We start from the raw sequence: 18,152 nt of genomic DNA, 5'->3' as shown, positions 1-18,152 counted from the left end.
TTTTCAAAGTAGATGTAGCTTCAATTTTCCAGGCCTTCAAATAAAAAATTTTTAGATTTTTTTATTAAGTTTTTTGAGAGAAGGATGAGTAGATTTTTTTTTTTAGAAAAAGGGGATATGCTTAAATTAAAAAATAATATAAGAGATATTTATATCTTAAAATATTTATGTAGTATTAAGTTTAATTTTTTTAACTATTAACTAATGATGTTGACAATATAGGTACTAAAAACATCATTTTGAAACAATAGAGATTAAAGTGTCATTTTGAAGTGTTTTGAGAGAATTTTTGAATTTTATCTTTCTATTTACTATAAATTTATTATCTTTAAACTCCCATAGACTATATTTAATTTCATTAATAATAAAATTTTCTTGAAAAATTATTTACCAAATCATGAAAGATTGAGAAAATTTTGGGTTTGGATCTTATTTTGCACAATCTTGTAACTTTCCAACAATACCAATTTCTCTTATATCCAATTTCAAATGAACTCAAGCAAACCATTTTACACAAGCTTAGTGCATTTTTATAAAATAATGATCAAAATTGAAGTCGTCCGATAAAAAAAAGATAAATTTAATAAGATAAGAAAATATATTCTAAATTTATTATTTATGATTTTTTTAATTTTTAGATATTAAAAATAATAATTTTAATATAAAATATTTTAAAATAAAAAATTATATTTTAAATTTAAAAAAAATGTAAAATCTATTGATAGTAAATTTTTCTTTTTCTCTCATGACGGGAAATTATTATATAGTTTCTTAATTGTAGTTTACTTATGTTTTTAATATTGATTTTTGTTAAATCAAACACAAGTTATTTGTAAACCTTATTAAAATTTATAAATTCTAATCTTTCATTTTCTTTTCAAAAAATCAATCTTTCGTGGTATTTCTTAATCCTAATATTATAAATTTATTTATTACCTTTCAAAAAAATATTATGCATTTATCAATGAACATTTTTAACTATTTGTGCTTAAAATTCTTTTAGAGATTCTTGTATTAAAAATATTTTCATTTATATCCTCAAAAATTTAATTTATATGTTAATAAGTTTTAAAAACATAGATATTTAATTGACATAAATTGCTATTTGCAGTCAATCAATTATATAACGAATAAAAAAAAATCAGAAAACAATTTGTTACACTAAATGCACAATTGCTATAAATAAATCTCAATTTCATATTAATTTCATTGAGAAAATTCTTTTGATTTGAAGATTAGTGTTTGTTTTCATCATAAAACATATAAAATTAAAAAAAAAAAAATAAAACAGTAAACAAACAAAGCCAGCTTTAAAATCACAAATTTCCCAGCATTTTCCCAGCTACCAAACAAAGCCCATTTGGTCGGTGACACATTTGTATCCAAAAGCATTATGAATCCCACCATCGTCTGTCGTTTCTCTCATTAAAAAAGGACATTTTTTTTTTCAAAAAAAGGAAAAACAAACCCCTTTCTTTCTCAAACCCAAAATTCCCAGAGAATTTCTCTTCTCCTCTTGCATTCCCCAACCCAAAAACCTCCCAAATTCCAATGCAATATTCCATCAGATAACCCAAACTTCTCAAGGACCCTAATCTCCATTTCCTTCGTATTTCCCAATAATGTCAGGTCCATCACTCATGGATTCCCTGTTTCAACGCACTTTGGAGGACTTGATCAAAGGCCTCAGACAACAATTGATCGGTGAGCAAGCTTTCATTTCCAAAGCCCTGGAAGACATCCGTAAAGAAATCAAATCCACTGACCTCTCAACCAAATCCACAGCTCTCCTTAAACTCTCTTACCTTTCCTCCCTTCACTTCCACGACATGGCGTTTGCAAGTTTCCATGCTTTGGAAGTCCTCTCTTCCCCTCGTTTTTCGCACAAAAAAATTGCGTACCATGCAATCTCACTTTCCTTCCATGATTCCACCCCTGTTCTTCTCCTTATAACTAATCATCTACGCAAGGATCTTACCAGTACCAATGAGTTTGAAGTAAGTTTATCTCTCCAATGCTTATCTAGAATTGCTAATGTTGATCTTGCTAGGGATTTGACCCAGGAAATTTTCACTCTACTGTCTAGTAATAAACTTTATGTTCGAAAAAGGGCAGTAGCTGTAGTATTAAGGGTTTTTGAGAAATACCCAGATTCTGTTAGGGTGTGTTTTAAACGTTTAGTTGAAAATTTAGAGAATTATGATCCTCAGATTTTGTCTGCTGTTGTTGGGGTGTTCTGTGAACTTGCTTGTAAAGATCCCAGATCGTATCTTCCTTTGGCGCCCGAGTTTTATAAGATTTTGGTTGATTCAAAGAACAATTGGGTTTTGATTAAGGTTTTGAAGATTTTTGCTAAGTTGGCTCCTTTGGAACCGAGGTTAGCAAAACGGGTTGTTGAGCCGGTTTGTGATCATATGAGGAGAACTGGGGCGAAGTCGCTGTTGTTTGAGTGTGTTAGGACTGTGGTTACTAGTTTGAGTGAGTATGACTCTGCTGTGAGGCTTGCAGTGGGAAAGGTTCGAGAGTTTTTGGTGGATGAGGATCCAAATCTTAAGTATCTTGGATTGCAGGCTCTTGCGATTGTAGCACCCAAGCACTTGTGGGCTGTGTCGGAGAATAAGGAAGTTGTGATTAAGTCATTGAGTGATGCAGATCCTAATATTAAGATTGAGTCCTTGCATCTTGTGATGGCAATGGTGTCTGAACATAATGTGGCCGAAATTTGCAGAGTTTTGGTCAACTATGCACTTAAAGCTGATCCTGAGTTTTGTAATGAGATTCTTAATTCTATTTTATCAACTTGTTCTAGGAATCTATATGAAATTATTGTTGACTTTGATTGGTATGTATCACTGCTTGGGGAGATGTCAAGAATCCCACATTGCCAGAAGGGAGAAGAAATTGAAAATCAGCTTATTGATATTGGATTGAGGGTCAAGGAAGTTAGGCCAGAACTTGTTCGTGTTGCTCGTGATCTGCTGATTGATCCTGCTTTACTTGGAAATCCTTTCTTGCATAGGGTATTATCTGCTGCTGCCTGGTCTTCTGGAGAATATGTTGAGTTTTCAAGGAACCCATTAGAACTTATGGAAGCACTATTACAACCTCGTACTAGTTTGTTGCCACCATCTATTAGGGCAATTTATATTCAGTCTGCCTTTAAAGTGTTAGTTTTTTGCCTACATACTTACCTTATGCAACGGGAAAGTACCACTTCCTCTGCATGTCCCGATAATTTGCCCTCAGGAGTTTCAGCATCTGTGTCCTACGAATCATTTGATGGTCTGTCGGTGGAAGATGGTGGGGATGCAGCTGTTACACATGGTCTGACATCTACCTCTGCTTCTATGACTGATGAATCTATTGTAAACCTGTTGAATCTGGTTGAAATAGCTTTGGGCCCTCTATTAGGAAGCCATGATGTGGAAGTACAGGGGAGAGCACGGAATGTGCTTGGCTTTGTTGATATGACAAAACTAGATTTACTTAATCCTTCTGCTCAAGAGGAAAAGGGTTTAGAGAGAAAAGAAGTTGAAGCTTCCAAAACCATTGAACTGATGCATGATGCCTTTTCTGAGGAGCTTGGTCCCGTCTCTTTAACTGCCCAGGGAAAAGTTCCTCTACCGGATGGGTTAATGCTTAAGGAGAACCTTGGCGACTTGGAAATGATCTGTGGTGATATTCAACTACCTTCATCAAACTCATTTTCTTTTGGAACTCCTTCTAATGAGCAGAAGGTTGGTGTTTCTTTCTCTAACCTTCAGATCAAAGAAGACTTTGAGCAATCAAATGAGTCCACATCTCTGTTAGCTGAGCATCGTAAGCGCCATGGATTGTATTATCTTCCTTCAGGGAAGAGTGAAATAATTTCAAATGATTATCCTCCTGCCAATGACCACACATCACAGGGTAATGTCAATGATAATTCTGATGATCTGGCTAAACTTACCGAGGAATCACTTTTCCCAAAGAAAAAACCAAACCATGCCAAGCCTAGGCCTGTAGTGGTAAAATTGGATGAAGTGGATGAGAAACCCATTGCAATGAAGAAGCCTGAGGCAAAGGATGATTCACTCTCAGGTGCTGTGCGGGATATTCTTTTAGGTAGTGAAGATGTGATACCCACTTCATCACGAAGCAACCTTTCTGATAAGCCATCTAGCAAGAGAAGGGGGAAGGAAAAACAAGATACAGATCCTCATGTGGAATCAAAAGAAAATTTAGTTGATGATGGAAATCCTAATTCAAGAAGGAGAAAACACCGTAGTCATGGTAAAGAGAGAAGACATAAAAGTCCAAGGAAGAAGAATGCTGAGGAAAGAGAAGATAATGGTCAGAAAGAAAAAGAGAAGAGCACTCATCGCCATGGAAGGCATAAATCTCGTCAAAGAGCTGATGAGCTTTTGAATGTTTCTCCACAAACACCTGTTATTCCTGATTTCCTTTTATAGCGTTAAATTTTTTGATCCAATAGTTAGAAACTGCTTGATAGAAGTTGGCCGATAATATCCCTGCATTCTGCCTTCTTGCATGCTAAGGTTAGTTCTGCTGTAAATTTATACTTTCTGTTTTTGTTTGGGGTTTGTGGTTTATTGAAATTTAAACTCTGGGATTGGTTTTGGACATTATACATGTTGAAATTCAATTTTGAGGTAAAGTTTCAATTTTGAAACGTTCTGGCACCTGAGCTTTAAAATGAATATATTCTCTGTATGTTATAATTTCGAGTCTTGAAATGCTGATATGTTTCAAGTTGTACTATCTATTACACAAGTAAAAGGAAGCCTCAAAGGAGCTTCCTCCTCTAGCCACTTGGAGGCCATAGGAAAAAAGAAAAATGGTATTGAAGACAGAAAAAGAGAGGTAAAAAGAAAATGAAGAAAACAGGTAGAAAGTGGCCCGTGTGCAACGCACGGGCCATAGTGTAGTTATTTTAATTGGAACCTTCTGTTTCTTGCAATCATCCCATTGTGATTACTAGGCTATAATATCTGTATTTCTGCGCATGTCCTTATGTTAGATGTGGGAATCATCAGCATCATAGTCACATTTTTCACTCAACAACTTATGCTTTACTCACCAGAATATAATGTCTACATGCTGTGCATGTTCTTGTGTTAGATGCGGAATTCATCCAGCATCGTTGTCTCATTATTTAGTCAACAGATTAGGCTTTACTGACTCAATGCAACGAATTGAGTCTACCTTGACTGACAATCTGATGGTTTTGTTGAAGTTACTGCTCATATCCTTGTGTGGACTTTATGTTGAAATTGTGGTGTTTTTGTTATACGATTGCATCCTGCTGATTTTGCCAGTATGTTACAATTTGGTTGGAACATAACTGTGAAGGGAAATCAGGTGGTAGCATAATGCAATCAACTTTCTTAATCATATTGAAAAAACTATGTTGCTTTAAAGTTGAGTTTTAGAATATATATTTTGGAAGCTTTAGTTGTTTATTTTAGCCTTTAGGAATTCTCCTGCTGAGGTTAGTTGAGCAGCAGCAAATTTTGTTACTGCAATTATTTCTCAATTTTGATATGCATTACATAAATAAAAGGTATAATGCTCTAAAAAGTGTATGAACTATTTAATAAAATTTAAATAAAATTAACTGTTGTTAGTTAAAATATCATTTATCATTTTATATTCACGTAAAAGTTAAAAAATTGTCATGTGACAATGTGATTTCACTGCATTTTATGCTTATTATGATAAAAGAGAATATATAAAATGGTGTAATCTATGACTTTGATTGCTCCCTCTTTCCTTCCCATTTAAGTCTTCAAAATGGTCTTAACTTTTCTTCCCAAAGCAACACCTAAACATGCACTTGACGTGTGATTTGTGTATCCTGTTCCATACGGCAATGGAGAAATTTCATTGCAGCTTCAATTGCTCTACCTAGTCACATCCTAACAGGTTTTTTTGTAATAATTAATTAATAATTTTGTTGGTATATTGGTTTTCTTCTTATTACAATTAGGGAAATAATCAGCATCATCAAACAATGGCTTCAAAGGTTTGGAAAGCATTTTGTTTCTTTATTGACGAGTAGCTGCCAAGAGTCAAACTTCAAATTCTCTCCTTTTTCAGATTTACTTGATAATATTTTTTTTTGTTAAAGAAGGGAAAGATGGATTGCAATTCAATCATAAAGAGAATATATGTGTTTATTATTGAATCAAATGCTGAGATGTCTTATGATTGCTTTAATTAACTACAGTTAAAGAAAGTAAGAATAATTATTTAATATTCGTATTTAAAAGAAAATGAAACAAATTAAAAATGTCAACTTAATTTGAAAAGAATTAAACTATTTAGTTATGATTTCTCTCTATTCTTCCTAATTAATTAGAGGATTGTCATCAAAATTTCGAGATATTCAAGTATGTTAGCTTAGAAAAGCACCCGTTTACTTGATTGATTGGTTATAATAAATTAATATTGTGTTTGAATTCTTATAACATTATGCCTATGATTTAGGTAGAAAGGCATTGGATAGCCTTAGGTTGGACTAAACCACATGAATTCCATCTTAACGTACGCGTCGATGTTTTCGCTATAGAGTCAATAAAAAAGATTTGCTTATCTCTCTTCCTTTTTCTCCCATACGATACAGGCAAAGGCAATGGGAAATGAAACTCAAAAAGCCCCAACTTTCGCCAAGCTTTTCAGTTCCCATTTCCAATTAGTTCATCTCTTTCATCTTGTGTCCTTTGTTATTGGTTTGTCCCTAGGAATTATAGCTAGTTCCAATTCCCACTTACATATAGATCATCCCTTCTTGTTTCCATCCCTGCAACCCTTACTATCACCACCACCATCATTGCTTCCACTATCACCGCCACCCTTGCCGCCCCCTCCACCACCACCCCCATCTGTACCTCATCATAGTAGTTTTGACTCAAATATATGGGCACCTCTCATGCACAATATGAGTGATGAAGAGTTGTTTTGGCGAGCATCGTTTGTTCCGAGAGTTAAAGAGTTTCCATTTGAGAATGTCCCTAAAATCGCCTTCATGTTCTTGACAAAGGGAGCTTTACCTCTAGCCCCTTTGTGGGAGATGTTCTTCAAAGGACATGAGGGGCTTTACAACATATATGTTCACCCCCATCCCCTTTACAAGGATTCTGTGCCAGAGGACTGTGTTTTTTATGGAAGAAGAATTCCAAGCAAGGTTAGTTCAGTCATATTTCCTGGTTCCTACCACACTATCATCCATCTCTAATTGTTTTCACCTTTTTCAATTATCACATTTCTTGAAATAATATCTCTTTTTGTTATTCAGGATAAATATAGTTTAATTCTAACAATTGTAAATTGATTCAATTAGTAAATTTGATTATTTTGATATAAATGATCTTAATTTTAAATCTTATTGACAGTTTTATTCTTTTTTATTTTAATTTAAGAAAAAGAGATTCAAACCCTAGGGAATCATATACTAACTAATAAAGTAACCTATCAACATAAGATAATATGACTAAAAAAAAAAGTAGTCTTGACCATAGAAATTGGTCTAGTACCAGAAAGAAAACCTTTGAATGCAAGAACCAACGACTTCCACTGTAACCCACTTTAGAAATCAACGATGAATGGGTACATTGCATATGTGACACATAGTATGTTAGTTTGTGTGCCATTGAGCTATTGAGCCAAATTGTACAGACTTTGACTAGTGCATGTGACCCACAGTCTAGTTTTTACAAGTCTCCCTATTAAACATTATTAGCGAGTTTTCAAAATTTTAAGATCACCATGAATCCTCTTTTCTCTAAAAATAAATAAAAGAATAAAAGGTTTTGAACTTAGCCAAAACAGTATACCCCCGTTTCAAGATCTAATCAATGCAAAATTATAAAGCTATAAATTGCTTATAGCTATCTAATTACTTGATAGCTAGAGAAGGGTTTTTTTTTTTTATTAATGTTTCAATGGCACAAGTAAACCCAATTAGAAAACAACTTCAACAATTACGTATCTTTTTTGGTCTTTGAGAGATGTGTTGAGTTGATAGAATTAAAATGAAAAACCAGAAATAATGGTATAATATGTAAATAAATCATTTTTCTCTCCTTCTTGATCGCAGCCCGTGGAATGGGGAAAAGAGACGATGATCGATGCAGAGAGGCGGCTTTTAGCGAATGCTCTCCTTGATTTCACAAACGAGAGATTTGTGTTGCTCTCGGAGACTTGCATCCCTTTATTTAACTTCACAACAATATACAATTACCTCCTCAACTCCAATCAAAGTTATGTAGGTTCATATGATGATCCAAGGAAGGTAGGCCGTGGCAGATACAACCCCAAAATGTTCCCTGCCATTTCCATAGCTCAATGGCGTAAAGGCTCCCAATGGTTTGAAGTGACTCGCAGCCTTGCTATCGAAATCGTATCAGACAAAAAATACTACCAGATTTTTAGAGAATATTGCAGCCCTCCTTGCTACATGGACGAGCACTACATACCAACCTTGGTGTTGATTGTTTGGCCAGAGCAAAACTCGAATAGGAGTGTTACTTGGGTAGATTGGTCAAAGGCTGGTCCTCACCCTGGGAAATTTGGGAAGGGAGCTATTTCGGAAGATTTTCTGAATAAAGTAAGGTTTGCTGGTAATTGCAGTTATAATGGGAATATTACTTCCATGTGCTTTCTGTTTGCTAGGAAATTCCTGCCAAATACATTGCACCCTTTGTTGGACATTGCAACCATGTTGTTAAGCTCTAATCAATTCTTGACATGAGAGTACCCATTTAATACTAAGCTACCCAATTGTATTTATAAGATTTTTTTATCTCAATCTTACGAAAACTAATATTTTTTTTATATAATTAGGAGAAGGGAAATTCAAATCTTACTCTTTAGACATGAGAATCATATACTAACTAATGAACCAAATACTCAAATGCATGAAAACTACTAATTCTTAGTATAGAAATGAAAAAACTATTAAATGTACCTAATTGGTCAAATTTTTGAAAATTTAAACTTTTGATTATTAACATGTTTAATTTTTTTGGGTACAAAAATGGTACCATTCGAACTTAAAATCTCTATTCATATCTCATCTTAAACTTATCAACTTGAGTTCCAGATCTGAAGATTGGAAGTCCTAGATCGGTTATTCAACAACTAACTTGAGCCGGTTCAAAGCTAGTTATGTCCCTGACTCGTGGAGGAAACATGAGAAGGGAAAAAGGAAAAAGTGTAAAAAAAAAATAATTTTATTTTTTAATCAAATTATTATTATTCATTGAAGGGAAAAATAGTATTTTGCTTTCTATTCCTTACACATTCCTCAATATGATTTTACCAACCAAATTCTTAATAATATTTCTCATGTATTTCATTCTTTAAATCAAATTACATAATAGTTATTTCCTTTCTATTCTATTATCACAGAATACTTATTTTTATTTTATTTTATTTTACGAACCAAATATGTTACAAGAAAATTTATTCATTCTCTATTTTTATTTTGACAAAATAATTATTTTATTATTTTTTATTTTATTTCAAGAACCAAATGTGTCGTAAGAAAAGAGTTTCAATGTAATTACAATTTCTTCTTATTTATCATATTGATTTTAATGAATTATTCCTTTAAAAGAGTATATGTGCAATAAATATTATATTATATTATTATATATAATCAAACTATTCTTATCAAAACATAAAAAGAAACTACATTTAACGATGGGATCATGCGCTACGAATGAGGCCAAAAATATAGTAATGTATAAATACTGAAAATAAAATTCTTCTCTTTAAATTATTTTTAATTAAGAATATTTCCATATTATCTAAACAAAATATTTTTTATATAATTTAGTTAATAAATTTTAACAATTACATTAAAATGCAACCATTTTCAAACAAAAATAAACATTAAATCTATATATTGTTGGTTCTTTATATTAATCCGAGAATTTTGGAGAATGAAACTCAAAAGGATCGGTTCCCTCTCCGTCTCTAACTCTCTCTTGCATTAAAAGCCAAAGATAACGTCATTTTTATATAACACCATCCTTCCATTCCAACATCCCTATCGCACTCTCGACGACGAAGAATATGTTGGAGCACCAACGTCCACAGTTACCGGCTCAAGTTCAATACAATGATGTTGTTGGGTATATTCTTCTCTTTGCATTTGGTTTCGGCCTTGGGATCACTCTCAGCTTTTATCTCAAAGATTTGTCTTTGCATTGGATTCATCCTCCATTTCCAATCAAAGTAAGAGCGTGGTAAAGAGAGAAGACATAAAAGTTCAAGGAAGAAGAATGCTGAGGAAAGAGAAGATGAGCATTTGAACGTTTCTCCACAAACACCTGTGATTCCTAATTTCCTTATGGAGCATTAAATCTTGTGAAGTAAAGTTCCAATTTCGAAACATTCTGGCACCTGAGCTTCAAAATGAATATATTCTTGTGTATGTTATAGTTTCAAGTCTTGGAATGCCTATGCTTGGAGTTGTACTATTATTTTAATGGGAACCTTCTGTTTCTTGCAATCCGGTTGTGAATACTACATCTCTGTGCATGTCCTTGTGTTAGATGTGGAGATCATCAACATCATATACAGTCACATTATTCAGTCAACAACTTATGTTTTACTCACTAGTATATATTATCTACATGCTGTGCTTGTTCTTGCGTTAGATGTGGAAACCATCAGCGTCCTCGTCGCATTATTCAGCCAACAGCTTACTCACTGGTATATAATATTAGTCTATAAATCCATATTTTGACGGCCTCAGATGTAATAAAAAAAATCTAAAAATAGTTGTAATCCTTGACTTTGATTGCTTCCTCTTTTCTTCCCATTAAAGTCTTCAACTAAAGAAAATGGTTTAACTTTTCTTCCCTTAAAATGCGCTTGACGTGTGGCTTGTGTGCCCTATTCCACACGATAATGAAGAAATTTCATTGCATTTTCAATTGCTCTGATATAATAATATTGGTTTTCTTCTTACAAATATGGAAATCATCAACATCATCAAACAATGCCTTCAAACTGAAAACGTAAATTTCAACAGAAAATAATTAAATTATTTAATTGTGGTTTCTCCCTTTCTTCCTAATTAATCTTGTGTTTGAATCCTTATAACTTAGCTCATCTCTTTCATCTTGTGTCCTTTGTTATTGGTTTGTCCCTAGGAAATACAGTTAGTTCCAATTCCCATTTACAAATAGATCATCTCTTCTCGTTTTCATCCTTGCTACCCTTACTATCACCACCACCACCACCATTATTGCTTCCGCTATTTCCGCCACCCTTGCCGCCACCTCCACCCCTTCCCCATTTGTACCTCATCATAGTAGTTTTGACTCAAATATATGGCCAACTCTCATACACAATATGGGTGATGAAGAGTTGTTTTGGCGAGCATCGTTTGTTCCGAGAGTTAAAGAGTTTCCATTTGAGAATGTCCCTAAAATCGCCTTCATGTTCTTGACAAAGGGAGCTCTACCTCTAGCCTCCTCGTGGGAGATGTTCTTCAAAGGACATGAGGGGCTTTACAACATATATGTTCACCCCTATCCTCTTTACAAGGATTCTGTGCCAAAGGACTCTGTTTTTCATGGAAGAAGAATTCCAAGTAAGGTTAGTTCACACATATGTCCAAGTTCCTACCACACTATCATCAATCTATCATTGTTTTCACCCCTTTCAATCATCACATTTCTTGAAATAATTTCTCTTTTTGATTGTCAGTTTAATTCTAACAACCGTAAATTGACTCAATTAGTAAATTCAAGTTAACTTGTTCATTTTGATATATAAATGATCTTGAATTCAAATCTTATCAATAATTTTCATGAAAAGTGATTTTCAATATCTATGGTTTAATTTAGAGTTTCAAGTAATCTATCAACATAGGACATTTTGAACAAAAGGCAAAAAGTAGCCTTGACCAAACAAATTGGTCTAATACCAGAAAGAAAACCTTTGAATGCAAGAGCCAACAACTCCCACTCTAACCCACTAGAAATCAACGATGAATGGATACATTGTACATGTGACACATATAGCATGTTAGTTTGTGTGCCATTGAGCTAGTGAGCCAAATTGTACAGACTTGACTAGTACACTTGACCCACAGTCTAGTTGTTGGAAGTCTCCCTATTAAACATTATTAGCGAGTTTTCAAAAATTTAAGATCACCATAAATCCTCTTTTCTCTAAAAATGAAAAAATTAAAAGGACGTTTGAACTTAGCTAATACAGCATACCCCCATTTCAAGATCTAATCAATGCAAAATTATTAAAGTATAAATTGCTTATAGCTATATAATTATTTGATAGCTAGGCAAGGGTTCTTTTTGTTTTATCTTTTTAATGTCTTAAAGGCACAAGTAAATTCAATTAAAAAGCAATTTACGTTTCTTTGAGATATATGTTAAATAGTCAAAATTGAAAATACATAAATAATGATATAATATGTAAATAGTCATTTTTTTATCATGTTACATCAATATACAACGTCATCATGATATAAATATGCTATGTTAGTGCCAAGCTAGCATTGTGTAGTATAGAATGACAAGTTATATTTTGACAAAATCAACTATTAGTCGTAAATGTTTATTTGATTCAAAATAAAAATACAAAAACTTATTTTTCACTCAAAATAAAAGTACAATGACTTCTTTAAATGTAACAAGAGTATAAGGGTTTATTTAAATTTTTTTGAATAATTTAAAAACTTTTTTAGATATTATGCTTAAACTTTTAGTTTTTTTTTTCTTTTGAAAACTTAATAGAAAGGATCTAAATTTAAAAAATCTTTTTTTTGAAACAAATGTGTAATTATTATTTGGTGACGTTTAGGTGTCCTACAATACAATATAATTATAACGAATGTGATTGTTGAGAAAATAACACATTTGATATATTTGTGTCTTTACATTTGTAACTTGAAGAGAGAAAATATGTAAAGTTCAAATAGCACCTAGATAATTATATATAATTTTTAATCTCAAGCCTCTTGAAACTACTAATTTTTAGTAGAAATTATTAAAACAAATAAAAAACTATTAAATGTACCAACTTGAGCCGTTGCATAGCTAGTCACGTCTCCGACTAATGGAGGAAACATGAGAAAAGAAAAAAGGAAAAGGAAAAGAGGAAAAAAGAAAAAATGTAAAAAGAAAAATATTTTTTTAGTCAAATTATTGTTATTCATTGAAAGGTAAAATAGTTTTTTTTTTTTTGCTAGTCCTTACACATTCCTCAATATGATTTTGCCAACCAAATATCTTACTAATATTTCTCCTATATTTCCTTCTATAAATCAAATTATATATCATATGCCTTATTGGTTCAATAATATAACTTCGACCTTGACCTCTTGATTTTCTTAAAATTTTAGCTATGTCCCAAAAGTTTCTACCTATTTTTTCTTTCCTCAAATTTTATGTGATCTTAAACTTTTTCAAATAATTTTATTGAAAAACTTATTATTTGTAAGAAAACTTATTTATTATGCAGATTCATTTTCTGAATAGATATACTTAAATTTTGTTAACTTATCATATTTTTTAAAAGTAGTTTCATTGTATGATATAATAACTAGTTCTCAACCTATGTGATACATATAATATAATGTGTGAGCGAGAATGTACGTGAGTAGGTAGATATATTGATAAATTTCATTATTAATCGATATTATCTAAACAAAAGATTTTATGTATAAATTAATTAATAATTTTGAATTATTAAATTAAAATGCAACCATTTTCACAAGAAAATAAACATTAAGTCTATATAATATTGGTTCTTCAAATTAATCCAAGAATCTTTTGGAAGATGAAAGCCGAAGCTTCATTCTTAATAGTAAATAAAATTTTAATATTTTATAATATAATGTGTGAGTGAGAATGTATGTGAACGGGTAGATATGTAGATAAATTTCATTATTAATCGATATTATCTAAACAAAATATGTTATATATAATTTAATTAATAATTTTTAATTATTAAATTAAAATGCAACCATTTTATAAGAAAAAAAAAACATAAAGTCTATATATTATTGGTTCTTCAAATTAATCCAAGAATCTTTTGGAGAATGAAAGCCGAAGCTTCATTCTTGTAAATGTAACCTAAAAGAATCTGTGCCCTCTCCCACTCTCTCTCACATTAAAAGCAATATATATATCCGCTCTTTTTATAACACCAGCTCTCCATCCGCGTGCTCTCTCTTCCAATCTTCGTTGTTGATCCCTACAGAGCTCTCTTCCAATATGAATATGAATGTGGTGGAGCAGCAGCGTTTGCATGCACAAGTTCAATACAATGATGTTGTTAGGTATGTGCTTCTCTTTGGATTCGGTTTAGGCCTTGGAATCACCCTCAGCTTCTATCTCAAAGAATCGTCTTTGGATTCCCAACTTAGTCGACTCTCCACTTCTCCTTTCCTGGTACCATGTGCCGTTCTAAACCCTCCTCCGCCATCCACTAATTCATCCTCCATTTCCAATCAAAATAAGAATGTGGTGGAAACCCGAATATTGCCTTTTCTCATCGAACCATCTCCTCCACAAGATGATATCGTCTCAACATCTCCTCCACAAGACATTATTGTCTCAAACCAAACCAAAAAGTCCACTATAGAAGAATTTTTTCAACCGCCGGAAATAACTATGCACGATATGGAGGATAAGGAGTTGTTTTGGAGAGCGTCAATGGCTCCGAAAATCCAAGAATATCCAATCGAACGAGTCCCCACAGTTGCATTTTTGTTTCTGACGAGAGGGAAAGTGTTGTTAGCTCCAATTTGGGAGAAATTCTTTCAAGGACATCAAGGGCTATACTCCATTTACGTCCATTCCAGTCCTTCTTTCAATGAAACAGTGCCCCAAGGTTCGGTGTTTCATGGCAGGCAGATTCCTAGTAAGGTCAATCCTTCACAAATTTTCCCATTCGTTTTTTTCATTTTACATCTAACATAGCTATAGTCATTATAATTTCATTGTGTTAATTAGTTTTCATCCAATTATTGTGAAGATGTTAAACTTGGAAATAGAAATATTGTGTAAATTGTGATTTACTTGCCATAAATATAGATTTTACAAGTCAATTTTCATCCATTTAAGCAAGGTAATTAATAATAATAATAATAATAATAAAGGAGGATCCGAAGCCTTGGTTTTTTGGATGCTGCATTTAATTAATGGCCCGTTATTATAGAAACATAAAGTCTGACTCAAATGTTACACCAAAGAATGAAACATTAACAGCTCAATTTTGATGCCATTAACTATTTGAGGCCAATCATAACTGTGAAAATAAATATTACGAGCTGTTTTTATTTCTATTAGGGGGTTATTGTTTAGCATAATTCTTCATTCTTCTCCACTCCTTTTATTGCAAAATATCTGTAGTGGGGGCATCATAGTGATGTGATTATTGCATGTGTGTATGGATTAATTACATTATAATTAGACAGATGCTGGGGACACCAAATAATGTATATAGACACAAAGTGGGTGATTATTATTTTTAATACTAAATAATAAATTAATATATAAAAATGTTTTTAATATATAAAGTCTAAAAATAATAATTGAAATCTAAAAGTAATTTAATATTATTAAAGTTAGAATTTTTATCAACTATAACAATTCTACATAAATAATAACACTGTTATATCAAAAAGTGATGAAAGTTAATCTCTTTTGTTATCATTCAAAAGAAATTACTATTATATTAGAAGTAAACTTCTTTTATAAAAGTGATTCAATGTAATTACAACTCTCTCTTATCTATAAATTCTATTATCAATTAATAATTGACAAAAATTAATATACAATAATAGTTTAGAAATATAATCAATAAGGATGTCCTTTTCGAATAGTGCTTATGCTATATTATATTATATTGAAAGAATATTATATATATATATAGATGTCTTAAAATCTTTAAATTCGATATTATTCAACAACTCCTTTATAAAAATAATAAAATGTTAATTTATGGGCATTTATTTTTTATTAGGAGTGGAATCGTAGTGTAATTTAACATTTCTTTTTAACATTTAAATGGAATGCTTGTTTTATTTTTTGTTTTTAAGAAAAAGAATATTCATGCATTGCTTTGGTTCTACTTCTTTAATCCACCTTTCGTCACATTCTAGCCCCACTCTGTTACATTGCTTTCTTCATTGTTTGTCTTATGTTATAGAGAAAAAAATTGAAGCAAAATGTTCTGGCAAATAACCTGGGATGATATGTTTTGTCTCAATTGGGGGTAGATTTTAGTCAAGTTATTGAGCTAATCCATTCATTTGCATGCATGCACTTGCACATACATTATTATTTGGCCTTGCACCCTATATATATGATGGTGTTCTTTGAACATTAACCAATGTAGAACGTGAGCTGGGGAGAAATGAATATGGTGGCGGCAGAACGCCGCCTGTTAGCAAATGCTTTGCTTGACATCTCAAATGAGCGTTTCGTTCTTGTTTCGGAGTCATGTATCCCTCTCTTTAATTTCACTACCATTTACAATTATCTCATACACTCGGAAAGATCCCACGTGGAGTCGTTAGATTTACCAGGCCCCGTAGGGCGTGGCAGGTACAGCTCCGATATGGAACCCGTGGTTACGATTGAACAATGGCGAAAGGGCTCTCAATGGTTTGAGATGGATCGTTTTCTAGCCATCGAGGTAATCTCCGACGAAACATATTTTCCCGTATTCAGCCTTTTCTGCAAAGATGCATGTTATGGGGACGAGCATTACCTGCCAACATTTGTTGGTATCAACTTTTTGGAGAGAAACTTGAATAGGACTTTGACATACGTGGACTGGTCCAAGGGCGGACCTCATCCGTATACCTTCGAAAGCTCGGATGTGACCAAGGAGTTTCTGGAGAAGCTAAGAAATTCCAGTTGCTATTATAATGGAGAGAGAGCCGACGTTTGCTACATGTTTGCAAGGAAGTTTGCAGCTAATACTCTAGATAGGTTGTTGAGTTTTGCCCCAGAAGTCATGTATTTTTAGTTTGCTTCTTTACTTTGTATAGTTTAAGTCTTTTGTTTGACAATTTGTTATATCTGGACTATAATGGATTTAAGATACCCTACGTTTCCCTTTTTTGCATTTTCATTTTGATGAAAGCTAATCTTTTTGGTTATTCCCTCTATATATATGGAATTAAATTAGCCGATTCCTAAATCTTAACTGATCCAAGTTCAAATTTGTTTGAACAACTTCGACCATTCAGAAATCCACCCGTCCAAGCCAACATTATATTGTTTTTTCTAAAGACATGAAGATTTCATTTTCATTGCTCAACGTGTACAATTTGGGAAAGGCAAAACAAAAACCATTGCCTGTACAAAAAGAACCCTGCCAAGACCGAGAAAACTCATCACAAAGGGATTAGCACAACCACCCTTTCCAACAAGCCTGGGTGTAATTTCGGTCCAACATCTGATAAATACAAAAGAGCCGTACAAGATGCATAATTCCAGCAAACAAGGCAGAGTAGTTGCCATTAACAGAGGGCCCAAAAAAATCAGCAAAGACAACAGCCTTTCAGAGTCTCATTATGCGTGTGGTCTCCAAGAGATTAGCTTGGTTTCAACAAACATTCACCATTAAATCAAAGACACAGAATCCGACAACTAATACCAGCAGTTCAATCATTCTCAATATGTGCAGATTCATACTAGCAATTCAGTCATTCTCAATACGCGCAGATTCAAATTCAGCAAGCCCTGGATTAAAAAACATTACCTCAGGTTTGATCCATAGTAGATATTAGGTCCTTTGGATTTGGACCCCTCTCTAGCCAACGCATCCGCTGCCTCATTGGCACATCTAGGTATATGTTCGATCTGCTAACACTGGATTTAAGTAAGAAGATTGGAAAGCTGAGTGACAATCGACCTCATTCTCCAAGGCGCCTTGGTTGGGTTAAGAGTCCATTGCACCACGTTATAAGAGTCACATTCAAAAAATAAGATAAGGGATGAGTTGAGCTCCATTCAGAAGGTGCTGCTTCTTTAAGTGCTAAGAGCTCTGCCAAGTTGGAGTCTGAATAGCTAATAGACTTCGAAAAATAGGATGGAGTATTTTAATTCTCATCTCTCAAAATGCTACCAATTTCGGATTCTTCCCGAATTCCTCTT

The 18,152-nt window shown here is 32.9% G+C and overlaps 3 protein-coding genes across 3 annotated transcripts; all 3 read left to right on the top strand.

The window, feature by feature from the left end:
• The first annotated feature begins 1,400 nt into the window (after positions 1-1,400).
• On the top strand, positions 1,401-4,682 carry DELTA-ADR (delta-adaptin). The gene has a single exon (XM_021436740.2). It carries the CDS (start codon positions 1,623-1,625, stop codon positions 4,449-4,451), a length of 2,829 nt encoding a protein of 942 aa, XP_021292415.1. The 5' UTR covers positions 1,401-1,622; the 3' UTR covers positions 4,452-4,682.
• Positions 4,683-6,634: 1,952 nt separating this feature from the next.
• On the top strand, positions 6,635-8,752 carry LOC110422761 (glycosyltransferase BC10-like). Its single transcript, XM_021436774.2, has 2 exons — positions 6,635-7,186; positions 8,099-8,752. The coding sequence occupies exons 1-2, from the start codon at positions 6,635-6,637 to the stop codon at positions 8,750-8,752; spliced, it is 1,206 nt and encodes a 401-aa protein (XP_021292449.2).
• Positions 8,753-10,080: 1,328 nt separating this feature from the next.
• LOC110422810 (glycosyltransferase BC10-like) lies at positions 10,081-17,019 on the top strand. The gene is made up of 3 exons (XM_089784615.1): positions 10,081-10,139; positions 11,202-11,613; positions 16,384-17,019. The coding sequence occupies exons 1-3, from the start codon at positions 10,081-10,083 to the stop codon at positions 17,017-17,019; spliced, it is 1,107 nt and encodes a 368-aa protein (XP_089640741.1).
• The last annotated feature ends 1,133 nt before the right edge of the window (positions 17,020-18,152 follow it).

The sequence above is a fragment of the Theobroma umbraticum genome, unplaced genomic scaffold (assembly GCF_002168275.2).
Source record: "Theobroma umbraticum cultivar Fairchild unplaced genomic scaffold, ASM216827v3 scaffold_146.0, whole genome shotgun sequence".
NCBI classification, from domain to species: Eukaryota; Viridiplantae; Streptophyta; class Magnoliopsida; order Malvales; family Malvaceae; genus Theobroma; species Theobroma umbraticum.
This window is presented reverse-complemented; position numbering and strand designations above follow the sequence as displayed.

What these genes read in the sequence shown, in the direction of transcription:
- LOC110422810 (XM_089784615.1), top strand. Translation starts at nt 10,081, where the DNA reads ATGTTGGAGCACCAACGTCCACAGTTACCGGCTCAAGTTCAATACAAT. An exon ending in CAATACAATGATGTTGTTGG is followed by an intron (nt 10,140 to 11,201) that starts GTATATTCTTCT and finishes ATTTACAAATAG; the next exon opens with ATCATCTCTTCTCGTTTTCA. An exon ending in GAAGAAGAATTCCAAGTAAG is followed by an intron (nt 11,614 to 16,383) that starts GTTAGTTCACAC and finishes TAACCAATGTAG; the next exon opens with AACGTGAGCTGGGGAGAAAT.
- DELTA-ADR (XM_021436740.2), top strand. Translation starts at nt 1,623, where the DNA reads ATGTCAGGTCCATCACTCATGGATTCCCTGTTTCAACGCACTTTGGAG.
- LOC110422761 (XM_021436774.2), top strand. Translation starts at nt 6,635, where the DNA reads ATGGGAAATGAAACTCAAAAAGCCCCAACTTTCGCCAAGCTTTTCAGT. An exon ending in GAAGAAGAATTCCAAGCAAG is followed by an intron (nt 7,187 to 8,098) that starts GTTAGTTCAGTC and finishes TCTTGATCGCAG; the next exon opens with CCCGTGGAATGGGGAAAAGA.